Source organism: Miniopterus schreibersii (genome assembly GCF_964146895.1).
Source record: "Miniopterus schreibersii genome assembly, chromosome: 9".
NCBI lineage: Eukaryota > Metazoa > Chordata > Mammalia > Chiroptera > Miniopteridae > Miniopterus > Miniopterus schreibersii.
Genome location: NC_138118.1, coordinates 8,275,634 through 8,289,897, shown reverse-complemented (window position 1 = coordinate 8,289,897; position 14,264 = coordinate 8,275,634). Strand labels below are relative to the sequence as shown.

General features: G+C 49.5%; 1 protein-coding gene across 3 annotated transcripts; it reads left to right on the top strand.

Moving 5' to 3' along the window:
* Positions 1–2,033: 2,033 nt before the first annotated feature.
* RAB19 (RAB19, member RAS oncogene family) lies at positions 2,034–10,319 on the top strand. Of its 3 annotated transcripts, none has more exons than XM_081146764.1 (4): positions 2,034–2,291; positions 4,230–4,453; positions 6,286–6,463; positions 8,702–10,319. In XM_081146764.1, exons 2-4 carry the CDS (start codon positions 4,253–4,255, stop codon positions 8,968–8,970), a joined length of 648 nt encoding a protein of 215 aa, XP_081002890.1. In that variant the 5' UTR covers positions 2,034–2,291; positions 4,230–4,252; the 3' UTR covers positions 8,971–10,319. The 3 variants fall into 3 exon arrangements, with proteins under 3 accessions (XP_081002890.1, XP_081002888.1, XP_081002889.1); XM_081146762.1 differs by having other exon boundaries at positions 6,280–6,463; XM_081146763.1 differs by lacking the exon at positions 2,034–2,291 and adding an exon at positions 2,427–2,604 and having other exon boundaries at positions 6,280–6,463.
* Positions 10,320–14,264: the final 3,945 nt, after the last annotated feature.

Below are 14,264 nucleotides of genomic sequence, written 5' to 3'. Positions count from 1 at the left end.
CACTTTTATTTTAAAAAATACTTAGTAGGATATGACTCAGACTTTAAAAAGGAATGAAATTCTGATACATGCTACGGCACGGATGAACCTTGAAAACATTATGCTAAGTGAAATAAGCCAGGCACAAAAACAAACATTGTATGATTCCACTTCTGGAATCAAATTCATAGGAACTGCCCTGGCCGGTTTGGCTCAGTGGTTAGAGCGTCCGCCCATGGACTGAAGCGTCCCGGGTTCAGTTCCGGCCAAGGGCACACACCTCGGTTGCAGGCTCGTTCCCTGGCCCCGGTGGGGCTCGTGAAGGAGGCAACCAATCGATGCTTCTCTCTCTCTTTCCCTTCCACTCTCTCTGAAAAAGCAATGGAAAAAAATACCCTCAGGTGAGAGTTAAAAAAAAAAAAAAAATTCATAGGAACAAAAAGTAGAATAGTGGTTACCAGGGGCTGAGGGGAGGGGAGAAGGGGAGTTACTGTTTAACGGATATAAAGTTTCAGTTGGGTTACTGAAAAAGCTCTGGAGATGGGTGTGGTGGTGGTTGCACAAAAATGTGAATATATTTCCAGCCATTGAATGGTACACTTAAAATGGTAAAACGCATATATCATGAAATAGGTATGTATGTGTATATGTGTGTATATAAAATAAGTGTATAACCTGGTCACCACCCCCCAGAATCTTCTTCCCCATAGGCCAAGCTATACTCCGCACTTGGAGTCAGGTTGATGTAGAGGGTCGGAGCAGGGAGAGGCAGAATCTCTCCTTGCTTTCCATAACCATCGGGACACTTTACCACTTGATGTCTGCTCTGGATGTCCTCCAAGTGCCGGCTCTGAGTCGGCTGGCTTCTTTTCCCTTTAACCCTAACCATTACCAGGAGAAGAAAACATTTGACGGCCAACCTCCCTGACACCGACATCTAGCGGGCTCTGTTTCCTGCCCCCTGCCCATATGTTTGTGGCGGATCGTGACCTACGTGCCATTTCCTAGCCGCAGGCATGTGACCGTGGCTCTCACAGCGGCAGTCTGCAGCAGCAGCCCTTGGCAGCGTCTTCTGTTTTCTTGCTCTACCTGCCGGCGTCGGGTTTACCTTACTCAAGAGGGCAGTTCCAGAAAACTGATCTGTCCACGGAATTTGGAGTAAAATAAATCATATTTTAGAGGTTATCTGGAGGAATCGTAGAAAAAAAACGTTCTTGGATGGTGAACAAGTTGCCCTCTCTTTCAGTGCTTCTCAATCTTTCTCGACCTCAACCCTCGGGAAGAAATACATTTTACAACATGCGGGTCTGCAACGGACCCAGACATTTCACGGAAGGATGCTGAGCCTTACGACGTGAGACACCCTCTGAAATTCTCGGCTCCCCTTTTCTGGAAAAATGCTGGTTGCAACCCACTAAAACGGACTTCATGACTCAAGACTCGGTCTCGGCCCACAGTTTGCAAACACTGTACCAATTTAAATATTTCATCAGTGGATGTTTCTGTTTTGCGTGGGGAACCTGTACGGCTTAACTGCCGAACGTTGCATCCTTCATACGGAGGAAATCGAGTCCCTGTGCTCTGAGAGCCAGTGGCGGGTCCCCCCTCTGCAGGGGGGAAAAGTACAGGAATTCACCGCCGCTTTACGTTTCTGCCGCCGGCTCAGGGACCGGCTGATAAGCTCTGTTTCCTCAGACCTGGCACTGAACCTCTGTTCTGTGTAGATTACTCGAGGGGGAGAAACAGAAGTGTTTTTCCAGCTCTTTCCTGCCGTCCGGAGCCGAAGTTCTTTTCGTTTTTTCAATCTTCTCTCTGGATCCCCTCCTTTGTCTTAGTGGCTCCTCGAGAAGAGTAATTGTGATCCACAAAGCAACGGAAAGACTCGAGCCCCAGATCTGTAGCCTTTAAACTGTGTTCTCTCCACTCGAGCCCGCACCCAGCCAAACGGGCCATCGGGGGGGAAAAAATCGGGGCCAGGCCGGGGGCTGCCTAAGAGGAGGCGAGCGGAAGCAGGGAGCAGGGTGCTTGGGGAGGTGTCGCCTGAGCTCCCTGGCTTTGCAGGTGACGCGTGTGCGCTGGCCAGCGCCTCACCTGCGCTCGGCGCCCAACGGCGGCTCAGCTCCGGCTCAGGGGCGGTGGGAGGGCTTCCCTTTCCTTTCGCTTTCTCGGGACACCTGGGGACAGAACTACAGTTCCCACCACGCAGCGAGGCGGCAGGAAGAAGGGGCCCCGCGGGCCGAAAAGGACAACAAAGAGCGAAGGAAAACCTTACCTGCCGGCGGAGGCGAGGGAGCCGGACGGGCGAGCGCCAGGTGAGCGGGGAGGCCAGGGCCCCGGGATGCAGGATGGGACTGTCGCCCGCGGACCCTGCTTCGTCCCCGCAGGGCGTGCGGGTGGGGTTAAAGGAGCTTTTGTGGAAACCTTGAGGACTTCCTGGGGGGGGAGGCATAGATGGAAGGTTTCAGCTCAAGGTCTAGTGATAAGACAGGGAAGCGGAACGGTTTCTTTATTTGAAAAGTCGGAGGAGGGAAGAAGCCGAGTGGTTCGATCGTGTCTCTTGCCTGCTGGACCCTTGAGCCGCAGGTGACTTCGGAAGCGTCCAAGAGAGGACGGGGGTTTTTGCAGGTATTTGTGTGAATTTTAATTCGTGTCACGATACACACTTGTCCTTTTCTATGACTTTGAAGAAACCCAAAGAAAAAGGGGAGGGGGGGATGAAGAAGGGTGTCGTATGGCAGGAGCACTTTGTGACACATCAAATTTAATCATCAAATGGGGTTGGGTCTCGTGTGTTTTTATGAGGCACTTGCTGGGGAGACACAACACGAGAGCCTGAGAGGAAGAGTCGAGGGCCTGGGGGTATGTGCCCGGAGCGGATATGCTTGGAGCTCCAAATATCTGATGGGCTGGCATGTGGAATCGGAATCTGCCCGGGCGGCGGAGCGCGAGGGTCAGCAGGTGGAAGCGGGGAGGTAGATTTCAGCCCCACGTAAGCTAGAGCTGCGCACGCAGGACGGATTTTTGCAGGAGGTAGTGAGTTCCCCACGATCGGGGATATTGAAGCATGGGGGGGGAGTCAGCAGACCCCACGAAGGCGAGAATAATAAAATTTCAGGTGAGTGATTGTGATCAACGTTTCCCAAGCCTGGCTGAGCATCAGACTCACTTGGGGACTGTGTGCATGTTGTGCTTGTGTTTTTAAATATCTTCAGCAGATCTGGGAGGGGCTGAGGAAACATGTATTTTTCATTATCTCCCCAGATAATTCTGATATAATCGGTTAGTTTGGGAGACACTGTCACTTAGAAACTACGTTTTTTTCCAGCTTATGGTTAAAGTATGCCATATACCTTCTCACGACAGTTTTCGTTTTGAATATTCTCAAAGTCCTGATTTCCTGGTCAAGAAAAATGAGGTGCCAGGCAGAAGAAAAAGACCATGTCCAGGCTTGTCGGTCCTTGTTGCTGGTTGCCTGGACACTCGGTCTCCCAGTAGTTGGAAGTCCTCTCCCCAGTGAAATGGAGATAGGATGGCAGCCAGGCATGTCCTCCAAGTGATCAGTGGCAGGAAAAACACTCCTGTGGGCACCTCCTCTGCCACCCTCCCGCTGTGCGGGCGCTCGAGGGAGCAGGGACACCTGGTCTCAATGACTGGGATTCCACCAATGCTGTCATCTGACTGTGTTGACTCTGTAGGGGGCCCAGCTGAGGGCACCCCTAAAGTAACCTCGACCCCCCCGAGGCAGGTGTGAGCTAGTGGGGGCAGCTCCCTTGTACCTGACCAGTAGTTAGTGAGTGCCCTTCTCCCACGAGGACATTAGTGCTGTGAAAGCAATGATCTCCCCCTGCCTTGTTCTGTCCTGGACCCCAAGTGCCTAGAACAGTGCCTGGAGCCTGGTGAGTGCTCACTAAAGATTTGCTGAGCCTTGGCTGGTGTTTTTCAGTAGTTAGAGCATCGGCCTGCACACCAGAGGGTCTCAGGTTCGATTCCCGGTCAAGGGCATGCACCTGGGTTGCAGATTTGATTCCTGGCCCTGGTCAGGGCTCTTGCGGGAGGCAACCAATCGATGTATCTCTCTCACCTTGACCTTTCTCTCTCTCTCCTCTCCCTCCCTCTCCCTTTCCCCCCCTTCCACTCTCTCTAAAAATCTCTAAAAAATGGAAAAAATATCCTTAGATGAAGATTAACAAAAAAATATATTTTTTTAAAAAAAGAGAGAGAGAGATGCTGAATTCCCTTTTTCTTCCCAGCTCCAGTCTAGGTAGCCAGAGCCATGCAATTCTCCAGCTCAGCCAGGGCAGCAGATGAGAACTTTGACTATCTGTTCAAGATCATCCTCATCGGGGACTCCAATGTGGGGAAGACGTGCGTGGTGCAACATTTCAAATCCGGGGTCTACACGGAGACGCAGCAGAACACGATTGGGGTGGACTTCACCGTGCGCTCCCTTGAGATCGATGGCAAGAAAGTGAAGGTGAGAGGGGCATGGGGTTCGCTCCCCCTCATTTAGCCAGAGTGGCTGGCACCGAAACACATGCCTGAGGAATAAAAGATTTAAATGTAACATATGAAATCATACAAGTGCCAGGAAAAAACATAGGTGTATTCACTTTTATCATTGTGGAATGAGGAAATTGGCATTTTCGGTAAAAGGAGAAACCCAGGAATCTGTAATAGTATCAACAATAAAAATTAAAAATAAATAAAAAATCAAAAAAGATGAGAAACCCACAAGCCATAAGGGAAAATATTGCTCAATCTAACTATCTCAAGGTCAAATTTATATATTTTTATAAAACTATATAAAAGTAAAATTTCTACATACTCAAAAATATCATAAACCAAGTAAAAAGATGAATAACAAATTGGAGATATTTACATATATGGGACTTGACCAAGGGCTAATTTTTAAAAATATATATTTTATTGATTTCAGAGAAAGGAAAGGAAAGGGAGAGAGAGAAAAAAACATCAATGATGAGAGAGTCATTGATCCGCTGCCTCCTGCACGCCCCCTGACTGTGAATTGAGCCCAAAACTCGAGCATGTGCCCTGACCGGGAATGGAATCGAGACCTCCTGGATCCTAGGTCGATGCTCAACCTCTGAGCCACGCTGGCCAGGCAGGGATAATTTCTTTAATTAGAAAATTTCTTTGATTAGAAAAGATCAAAAAGTGTTGGGAATATGTAATAAGTGGGTCTCGTTTGGGATCCTGATTAAACAAAAACAACAGTGAAAAGATGTTTTTTGGAGACAATCAGGAAAATTTTCATATGGGCTGGGTGTTAAATGATACCAAGGAGTCATCAAGAAGTTTGTTAACAGTGGTAATGGTGTTGTGGTTATGAAAGAAAACGTCCATTTTAGTAGGGATGAAATGACATTAACTCTGGGATTTGCTTTAAAATAATACCTCAGCCCTAGCTGGTTTGGCTCAGTGGTTAGAGCATCAGCCCCCTGATTCAGGGACCTGGGTTAGATTCCAGCCAAGGGCACGTATCTCGGTTGCAGGCTCAGTCTCATTCGGGAGGGAACCAGTCGATGTGTTTTTCTCACATCAATCTTTCTTTCTCTCTCTCTCTCTCTCCCTTCCACTCTGAAAAGCAATGGAAAAGATATCCTCGGGTCAGCATTAAAAAAATAAAATAAAATAAAATAAACCTGAAAGAAATCAATAGAACGGGCTAGATGCAGCAAGAGTGGGAAAATCTTGATGCTGATTGAATCTGGGACGATGGGTGTGTGAGGATTCATTGCTCTAGTCTCTCTAGCCTTGCGTACATTTGCCAACTTGCCTTAAAAAATAAATTTTATGAGTAGCGTAAGTATATGAAGAAACAGGTACCCTCAGACACCGCGGGAGGGTGCATACATCGGTGCCGTTGCTCGGGATGGTAGTTTAGAAGGTCCCATCACGGGGACACTCCTGAACATAAAAGCCGAGGAGTCCTTAACAGTCAGAACAGGTCAGCCAACGGGACCTCCTTTTCCAGTGCTAACGCCAGTGGGCAGGCTCAAGAGATAAACCCCAAAATCCAGACCAAGGGATGACTGAGGTGAAAGGGAGAACACCAGACCCCAGGACATCAGATCCCCTTCTCCGGCTGACGCATCCCCGAGGTGGCAGCTCCCCAACCTGGAAGCCCGTCCAGATTCCCCCGGGGAGCAGCTGGGAAACTAGATGTGCGGGCCCGGCGCGGACCTCCTGAGCCTGGGTATCCAGAAGGGCGACATTGCGCACACAGCTCAGTGAGCAGCCCCGCCGGGCGTGGGAACTGATGCCCCCGCGCCCCCCCAGATGCAGGTGTGGGACACCGCCGGCCAGGAGCGCTTCCGGACCATCACGCAGAGCTACTACCGCAGTGCCCACGCGGCCATCGTCGCCTACGACCTCACCCGCAGGTCCACCTTCGAGTCGGTTCCTCACTGGATTCACGAGATAGAAAAATACGGCGCCGCGAACTTGGTCATCATGCTGATCGGTATGTGTTTGGCTTCCCTGGCCCCCTCTGCTGACGCTCGGCTTTGCGGGTGTTGCTGGCGGCAGGGGGACAGGACGTTGTAAAAGTGCCGGCGGTGGACGGGACCTCAGAAAGCGTCTGGCCCACAAATTCCCGTTAGATCCCCTTGAAAACGAGAGAGGGGTGAACTTGTTGCGAATGCAGATCTCCAGGCCCCACCCTAGGGTTTCTCAGAACGGACCTGGGCGCCCCAGCTGATGGGCTGCGCGTCTGTGGAGCCCACGCGGGAAAACCCCGGAGGCCGAGGGCCACAGTCAGACGGCTTAGTCCCTGGGGGAGCCACTCAGATGAGTGTGACTGACACACCCTCGAAGGACTTCTTTTTTTAAAAAAATGTTATTGATTTTTTTAGAGAGAGAGGAAGGGAGAGGGAAAAAGAGAAACATCGATTGGCTGCCTCCTGCACGCCCCCTACTGGGGGTTGAGCCTGCAACCCAGGCATGTGCCCTGACCGGGAACTGAACCCATGACCTCTGGGTGCATGGAACGAAGCTCAACCAACCCAGCCACACCGGCCAGGGTGCCTGACACATTTTAAATGCTTAATGGACGTAAGATTTGTTTCTAGAAGTTTCATTAGGTTGAAGGAACTATCTTGTTATGTTTCTCAAATAATGGGAGGCTGTGGTGAGGGCACAAGTGCCTGGGACCTAGGAAAAGCCGGCAGTCGAGCCCCAGCCAGAGCAGGAACCACCGTGGGGCCAGGCCACCCTCCGAGCAGGAGCGTGGGGTCGTCCTCTCAGGGCTGAGCTCCCTGAACCAGGCCCTTGCCCTACTGAGCATCGGTTTCCTGCATCTCAGAGCTGCTTCTCACATGCAGGATCGCATGGGCCTGCACATCTCACCCCTGTACACCCCCATGGAGTTTCTCAAAGCATCATCCCCGGCCGGCCTGCTCCCCCACAAGTCCTCTCATTGTCTCGGTATCCCCTAGCTCACAGTCCTCAGAAGGGGGATCCCATTGCCCCCTACTCATGGCAAAGCCTGGCCCAGGCTACTGGTCAACCTAAAAGTGGGAGGCTGCATGCCGAATAGAGGCGGCAGTCACTGAGTGCAAAGCCTGGCCTTGGATGGGCTGAAGAAGGCTGAATTGGCACATCTAGCCCACTTATTATTACTATCACGACTCCAAAGAGGAGTTATTTTCGAACCATTTTTCCCCCTAAGCCTTTGATGTTCTGGTTCGTGGTCTAGCCCCATCTTATGCACAGATTTGAAGACACACAGCTTTGGAACTCATCCGTTTCTCCCAAGAATCGAAGTCATCCCCGGCCCTGGGCTGGGCTCGCCTCTTCCTGACGCATCGGATCAAAAGCCCAGATTCCACAGCCCATCGCCCAAGTCAGTGCCCCTCAGCTGCAGTCCCCTCTTCTTTTCAGAGGGACTGTGTCTCATCCCACGTGGCAGAAACCAGAAAAGAGATTAGTGAGGCCAGGAGGCAGCTTCCACGTGGAGGGCAGCTTGACTTTTGGGGGAGGAGATGCCTCCTCTCTCCTCTCACTTCTGAAGGTCCCCTCTGGGATCTGAAACTTCTGTGATTTAACTTCTGGTATAAAGAACACTTCTTCTAGAGGCCGAGTTCAGGGTGATAAAAATAAACACTGACCCCCAAAAAGAGCCAAATTTCTTCCTTTCCTTCGAAGCACCGAGGAGGCAGACTGTTCACTGACACTGTTGTATAGCTACAGGTTCATAGTCTCTCAGTGAAAACGCTTAAGGCCAAAGATTTGAGTCCAGAACTTGTCAGATCTTAGGGGGGAGCATGTTGCTACCTAACGCCCTCAGCAGGGGCTGGGCGCACGCCCATGGTCAAATGCGTTCATATTTATGCAGCGAAATGCATGACTAGTCATACAAAGCAGGCTGAATAAAAACTGTAAGGGATGGTGCACCTGTACCGCTAACAACTTGTACCATTCACCTGGCCCACAGGGTGTGTCATTTCATGGCCTGTCTTAGATGAGCAAATTCTTGTCTAGCTGTTTATTTTTAAATGTTTTTACTGATTTGAGAGAAACATCGACCGGCCGCCTCCTGCACGCACCCTACCAGGGATCAAGCCCACAACCAGAGACTGTGCCCTGACCGGGACGACGCCCAACCAACCGAGCCACATTGGCCAGGGCTAAAGTTCTTTTTTTAAAAAAAAAAAGCAGGTTAAGTTACTCGATGCAATATTTGCTTTTCCCCCACTCGCAGGCAACAAATGCGACCTGTGGGAGAAACGGCACGTTCTGTTCGAGGATGCCTGCACGCTGGCCGAGAAGCACGGCCTCCTTGCCGTTCTGGAGACATCGGCCAAGGAGTCCAAGAACATAGACGAGGTCTTCGTGCTCATGGCCAGGGAGCTGATCGCACGCAACAGCCTGCAGCTGCATGGGGACAGCGCCCTCAGCAGCCTGCCCCTGGACTCCAGTCCAGTTCTCGTGGCCCAGGCGCCGAGTGAGAAGGCCCACTGCACTTGCTGAGTGTGCTCGCGAGGCCGATGGCACCCACCGGAGGCCACCTCTAAAACCAAAGGTGGTGGGTCCAGTGTCTGCTAAGGAGCGTTTCAGACCCGAGTGTAGGCCTTCGGCGAGTCCTCAATCCCCCATTCAGACCAGCGGCCACAGCGGCTGACTGGAGGACAAGGTTTGCTCGTCCATCTGTCCCTTGTCTGTCTCCCCAAACCCTTCAACTATGTTTCTCCTGAATTTTCCTTCTCACTCGTAGAGGGTAGTGAAGGGGAGAGAGGATGTTTGGAAGATCCTGGAAGAGTTTTAAAACAGCTGGGGCCTGGGAGAATGGGGGAAAAGCCAGAATGCCTTAACATTTGCTTCCTGATAGTCACACCTCAGGGCTTTAGTTTGGGGAGCAAAGCCTTTTGACATAAAGACCATAAATACCTCTTGCCAAATGGTCAGGAGCCATGTGATGGAGACTGAACTGGATTTCACTTTGTTAGCTGGGGCTGAGTTGACTACCCCCATAGAATGCGGGACATGCCTACAATTTCTAAAACACCAAATTAGCTGCTGGGTCAGAAGGCATTTCTGAACTGAAATTTAAATGAGCAGCAAACCAATACCGACCTCTCGGTGTGGCCCTGGGCACACCACGTACCTGTGTGATGCACCGTGGTTTTTCCGAGATCCCCGATGGTTGCTGAGGTGTGTCTTGCAGCCACATTAAGAACCACAAAGGCCGGTGTAGCCACACTGGCTCCAGGAGAAATGTCCGTGCAGCTCTCCCAGGGCCCAGGCGAGCGCCCACAGGCATTTCTAGCCGATAGCATCACTACCAATAGGCTGAGGTGAGACCTGCACAGTCACTAGTCCCGTGTGGCTGTTGAGTGCTTGAAGACAGAGGCTGGGCAGGATATGAGATTACTGGCTCCCGCCAATTTCCCTTCATTTCTCTGCACATCCAACAGCCTCATCAGCTTCTAGGATTATGCACTCTGGGGATTTTCTGGAATAGAAATATTCCTACCAACAGGTCAGACACGTGAGAACCAAGTCACCTGAACACCAGGAACCTGTGATTAACCCGCCTGGGCTTCTGCTGAAATGGTAGGGCTGTGACAGTAACGCTTGCGGACACTTGAAAGGGACTTAAAGAGCCCCCCGCGGCGGAGCGGCTTTGTTGGATTCTACTCTGCAGCTGAGCAGCCGCTCGGGCAGGCTCCTCTCTAGCTGTGGTCTCACAAGGCTGCGTGTTGGCTGGATTCTGGCCTTCCTCTCACGTCCCCAAAATTATACAGTTGGTAAAAAAGTTATGTGAAATTAAGGTACAAAAGGGACATTTCAGGGGAATAAAAAAATTGTAAATGTCTCCATATTGTGTTCACCGGTGTCAAGTACATTCCCATGTGCGCGAAAATCTTTCGGTGGCTGTTTCATTGTTCATTGATTGTGAGCAACCCAAGTATGCGCCCTTGACTGGGAATCGAACCCGTGACCCTTCGAACCTCTAACCACTGAGGTTCTACACTCCCTCTGATCAGGTTTGGGCTCCATAATATTAACCCCTCCGCCTCCTCCACACAGAAAGAGAAACTCATTCCAAGACACGCTCTCGGTATCGCAGAAGCTGAAGAGGGCAAGACGCGCGCAGGGGGGTGGAAGAGGCCAGTCCTCTCTGCGCAGGGGATGTGGCGCTTGTCTGAAACTTCCTTTTCAGCAGAATTGACGCAGAAACCCGTCCGCTCACGTGCAAGGTCACAAGGGTGACCCAAGGCAAGCCCCGCTGCAGTCCACCCGCCACTCCAGCAGGAGGGCTAGAGGGAGGATGGGAAGGGCTCGGGAAGTCAGAGCTCCCTGCAGGCGGTTTGCAAACCTCCAGGCAGGGGATGGAGAGGAATCTGAGGATCCATAGCAAAGGCATGGATTTTTCATTTTCAAAAGTACCTATTCAAGAGCCTGTGCTCAATTACTGAGTGACCATGCGCAAGTGCTCACAAGATTCACGCAGATGGCTCACCTTGCAGCAGAACACTGCCGGCTGCAAGGCGGTTTTGACATCATGTAGTTTCTTAACAATACATTGTTTAATTTATACCCAAAAATAATTGCTGACGACTGGAAGCACCAGGAATGCCAAAGTGGAAGTACAATAGGGAGCAGAGAATAGGTGATAATTCTGCAAAATCACCCAAAGATCCCTCTTCACCTGACCTGTAAGTTGCATTTACTTATCACTTACCTTTTTTTTTTTTTCTCTAAAATGTCTCTATTGATTTCAGAGAGAGGGAGGGGGAGATAGAAACATCGATGAGAGTCATTGATCAGCTGCCTCCCGCACGCTTACCACTCACCCTTAACACCTGCATTTCTTCTCACATCGCTGCTTCTCTCCTCCCTCTCCCTCCCTCTTCCTCAAAAAAGCAATGGAAAAAAGTATCCTCCAGTGAGGAATAACAAAAAAGGATTTGTCATTGGGGGGGGCAGATTAGAAGAGCTGATTTCCCCCCCAATGTATCACTGTCAATATGCTGCACATTGAAAAAAAATTGTAATTACAGAAAAGCTTAAAGAAATTAACCCCCCTGGGATGCCATTTAGTGATGCTCTCAATATAAATGCCCACGATTACAGGGAGGAGGAGCCACCACCGCAGGAGAAACCAGAGGTGGTGTCAGCCGACGCTGCTCGGGAGTGGTCTGCACACTATTTCCAGCCCACGGCAGAGGAACCGGACATTGAGGGCACTTGGAAACTTATCGATTTGGCATTGACACAACATCCAACTTTACGTCAAACCCAGTAACAACTCTGGGATTTTACTAAGGGCATTTTTCATTTCGTTTTTCTAACAATTCAATTTTAGTGTCTTTCACAAGAGCATTGGCCCATGATGGGTTGGAAATGAAAAATGAAAGATAACTGGTCCTTCACCACCAACAGTCTGAGAAACACTGGTGTAAAATAATGCTAATGATTGGGGGAAATAGTGACCAGTTCTGCCAACTGCTCTGAGAAGCCAAGGAAATGAAGTTTCCTGCAACTCCCGAACTGGCAGGAAGGACAGCGGAGACCCTTGGCAACACTTTTGGTGGAATGATGGGAGTGAAGTCCACTGCGCAGGGCGGTCAGTCTACTCGAGTCTGGCCTCCTCCGGGAGAGCCTGCTCCACAGCTTAGCAACTGTGAAACCAGAGGCAAATGATTTTACCCAAGATTCGGTTTCCTCCATCATAAATCAGAGATGCCACTTAGCTCACACTGCTGTAAGGATGAAACGAGAGCTACACGACGTGCTACGTACAGGACCTGGCACACTATGCATTCAATAATGGTAGTTATTTTTAAATCACAATAGGCCCTCACCTTGTAACTGCTGATTCAGCACGTGGCTCCCAACGTCTCCCTGGCAGGTGGGAAAACGCAAACGTGGTCTGAGTCACAAGGCACAAACTTAAGTGCAAAGAAGTCTAGGAAGTGGAGGGGATGGCATGGATTGCTCTGATGGGCACTGTTTCTGTTGCATCTGTACTCAGAGCATCTCCAGTCCTGGCATTGTGCCCAGCAGGCACTCAAATATTTGTGAAACAAATGGTTACCTTCGTCTTACTAAAAATGTTATCCAGCCCTGGCCGGTGTGGCTCAGGTGGTTGGGCATTGTCCTGTGCACCGAGAGGTTGCCAGTCGGCACATGCCCAGGTTGCCAGGGCTCACTCCCTGTAGAGTTCGTGCGGAGGCAGGCTACCGATGTTTCGCTTTCACATGGATGTCTCTCTCCCCCCCTTCCTCTCTCCCTAAAATCAATAAAAATATTTTTTTAAACATAGTAGTTTTAACACAGAAGGCAAGGGAAGGGGAAGAAAGTTATCTGTATCTACATTTTTTAAAAAGCCCTTTTTAAGAGGGCAAATTTATCATCAGAAATGAGGCTTCCTTTAAACAAGTTTTACCTTTCTCTTACTAATTCAGTTTCACATTTTTAGATTACATTCCCCGTTAACAGACGGAGGTAGGTACAGACTTGTGGAAGTCAATGTCTTCAATTCTAAGTATTTATCGTGGGAATAAGACGATTAAAAGAAAATTAAGAGCATCAGTTGAACCTAAAAATACTTTTATTTGTTCAGGCAGCTCGTGCTACACGTCTTTTCTACGCGCTGTAAGGGAGCAGCAATAGAGACCTGGTTAGTCTGGAGGAGTAAGAGTCTGGCTATTTTCTATTGTCAGCAAAAGATCGCTTCCTGTCATGTGATACGAAGAAATAAGCACCTAGTTACAATATAAAATGTAAGGCTGTTCAAACATTTGTGAAGTCTAAGTGCTAGACACTGTGGAAATAAAGCAGCCACTTTCGGAGACAGTGATACGGTGTTAACCACTTTAGATATTACTTACAGAGGACTTACTGTTTACACTTTAAATTCTTTTCTCACTTAGAGGTAAACGTCTTCGCTGCTCAAGCCTCTGAAACCGGCAAACTGCTTCTAGTGGTTGAGGGCTATTTAAAAAGTTTCTAGCTTCCTTATTTACAACAACAATTTTACTAAATACATGCTTCTACACACTGAACTACAGCACAAAGTCGCATTCTAAAAAGTATACGTTTCCAGTAGTAATATTTATTGCCAAAGTGTAGGCCAAAAAGCAAATAGTTCGCAATGTGTTTCCTAACATCTGCATACCATGTAGTGATGTCCAACCATAAAAGTTTGTTCAACGATTCAAACGCCTTAGAATTTACTTTTTACTTGATTATCTTGAATAAAGGTGCTTAACATTGTTTTTTATTTAGTTTTCCTTATAAAAAAAGTTCTTTCAGCAAAGGATTTCAACACAGGATGGGCTATGTCAACAGAAAGATTCAAAATCTTAGTGGCATTTCACCCCAAGGTTAATTCCCTGCTCAGGCTGTGTCACTCGGCCAGCCGAGTGCCCTGCTCCACCTCTCCTCAAACTGTATTCAGCATGTGGGACAGCCGTCTTCTCAGACATGGTCAGCTGCCGTGGAAATGGGGAGCATGAGGTAAATCACGAGCTGGCTCTTCAGACTTTCACCTGGAAACATCACTTCCGCTCCCATCACATCAGCCTAAGAAAATTCAATGGGCTTTGCAGCCATACTGTGCACCCAGAAAGCAGACAGCACTATCTATAAGCACCTTACCAGGGTCATCACTCCCCTCTCCCCATTTCTGGCAGTCTTTGCTTCACCTTTTCCCCAACCTTTTTCAAAATCAGAATCTACAGTCTGGCCAGCGTGGCTCAGTGGCTGACCATCGAACGACCTATGAGTCAGGGGGTCACAGTTCGATTCCTGGTCAG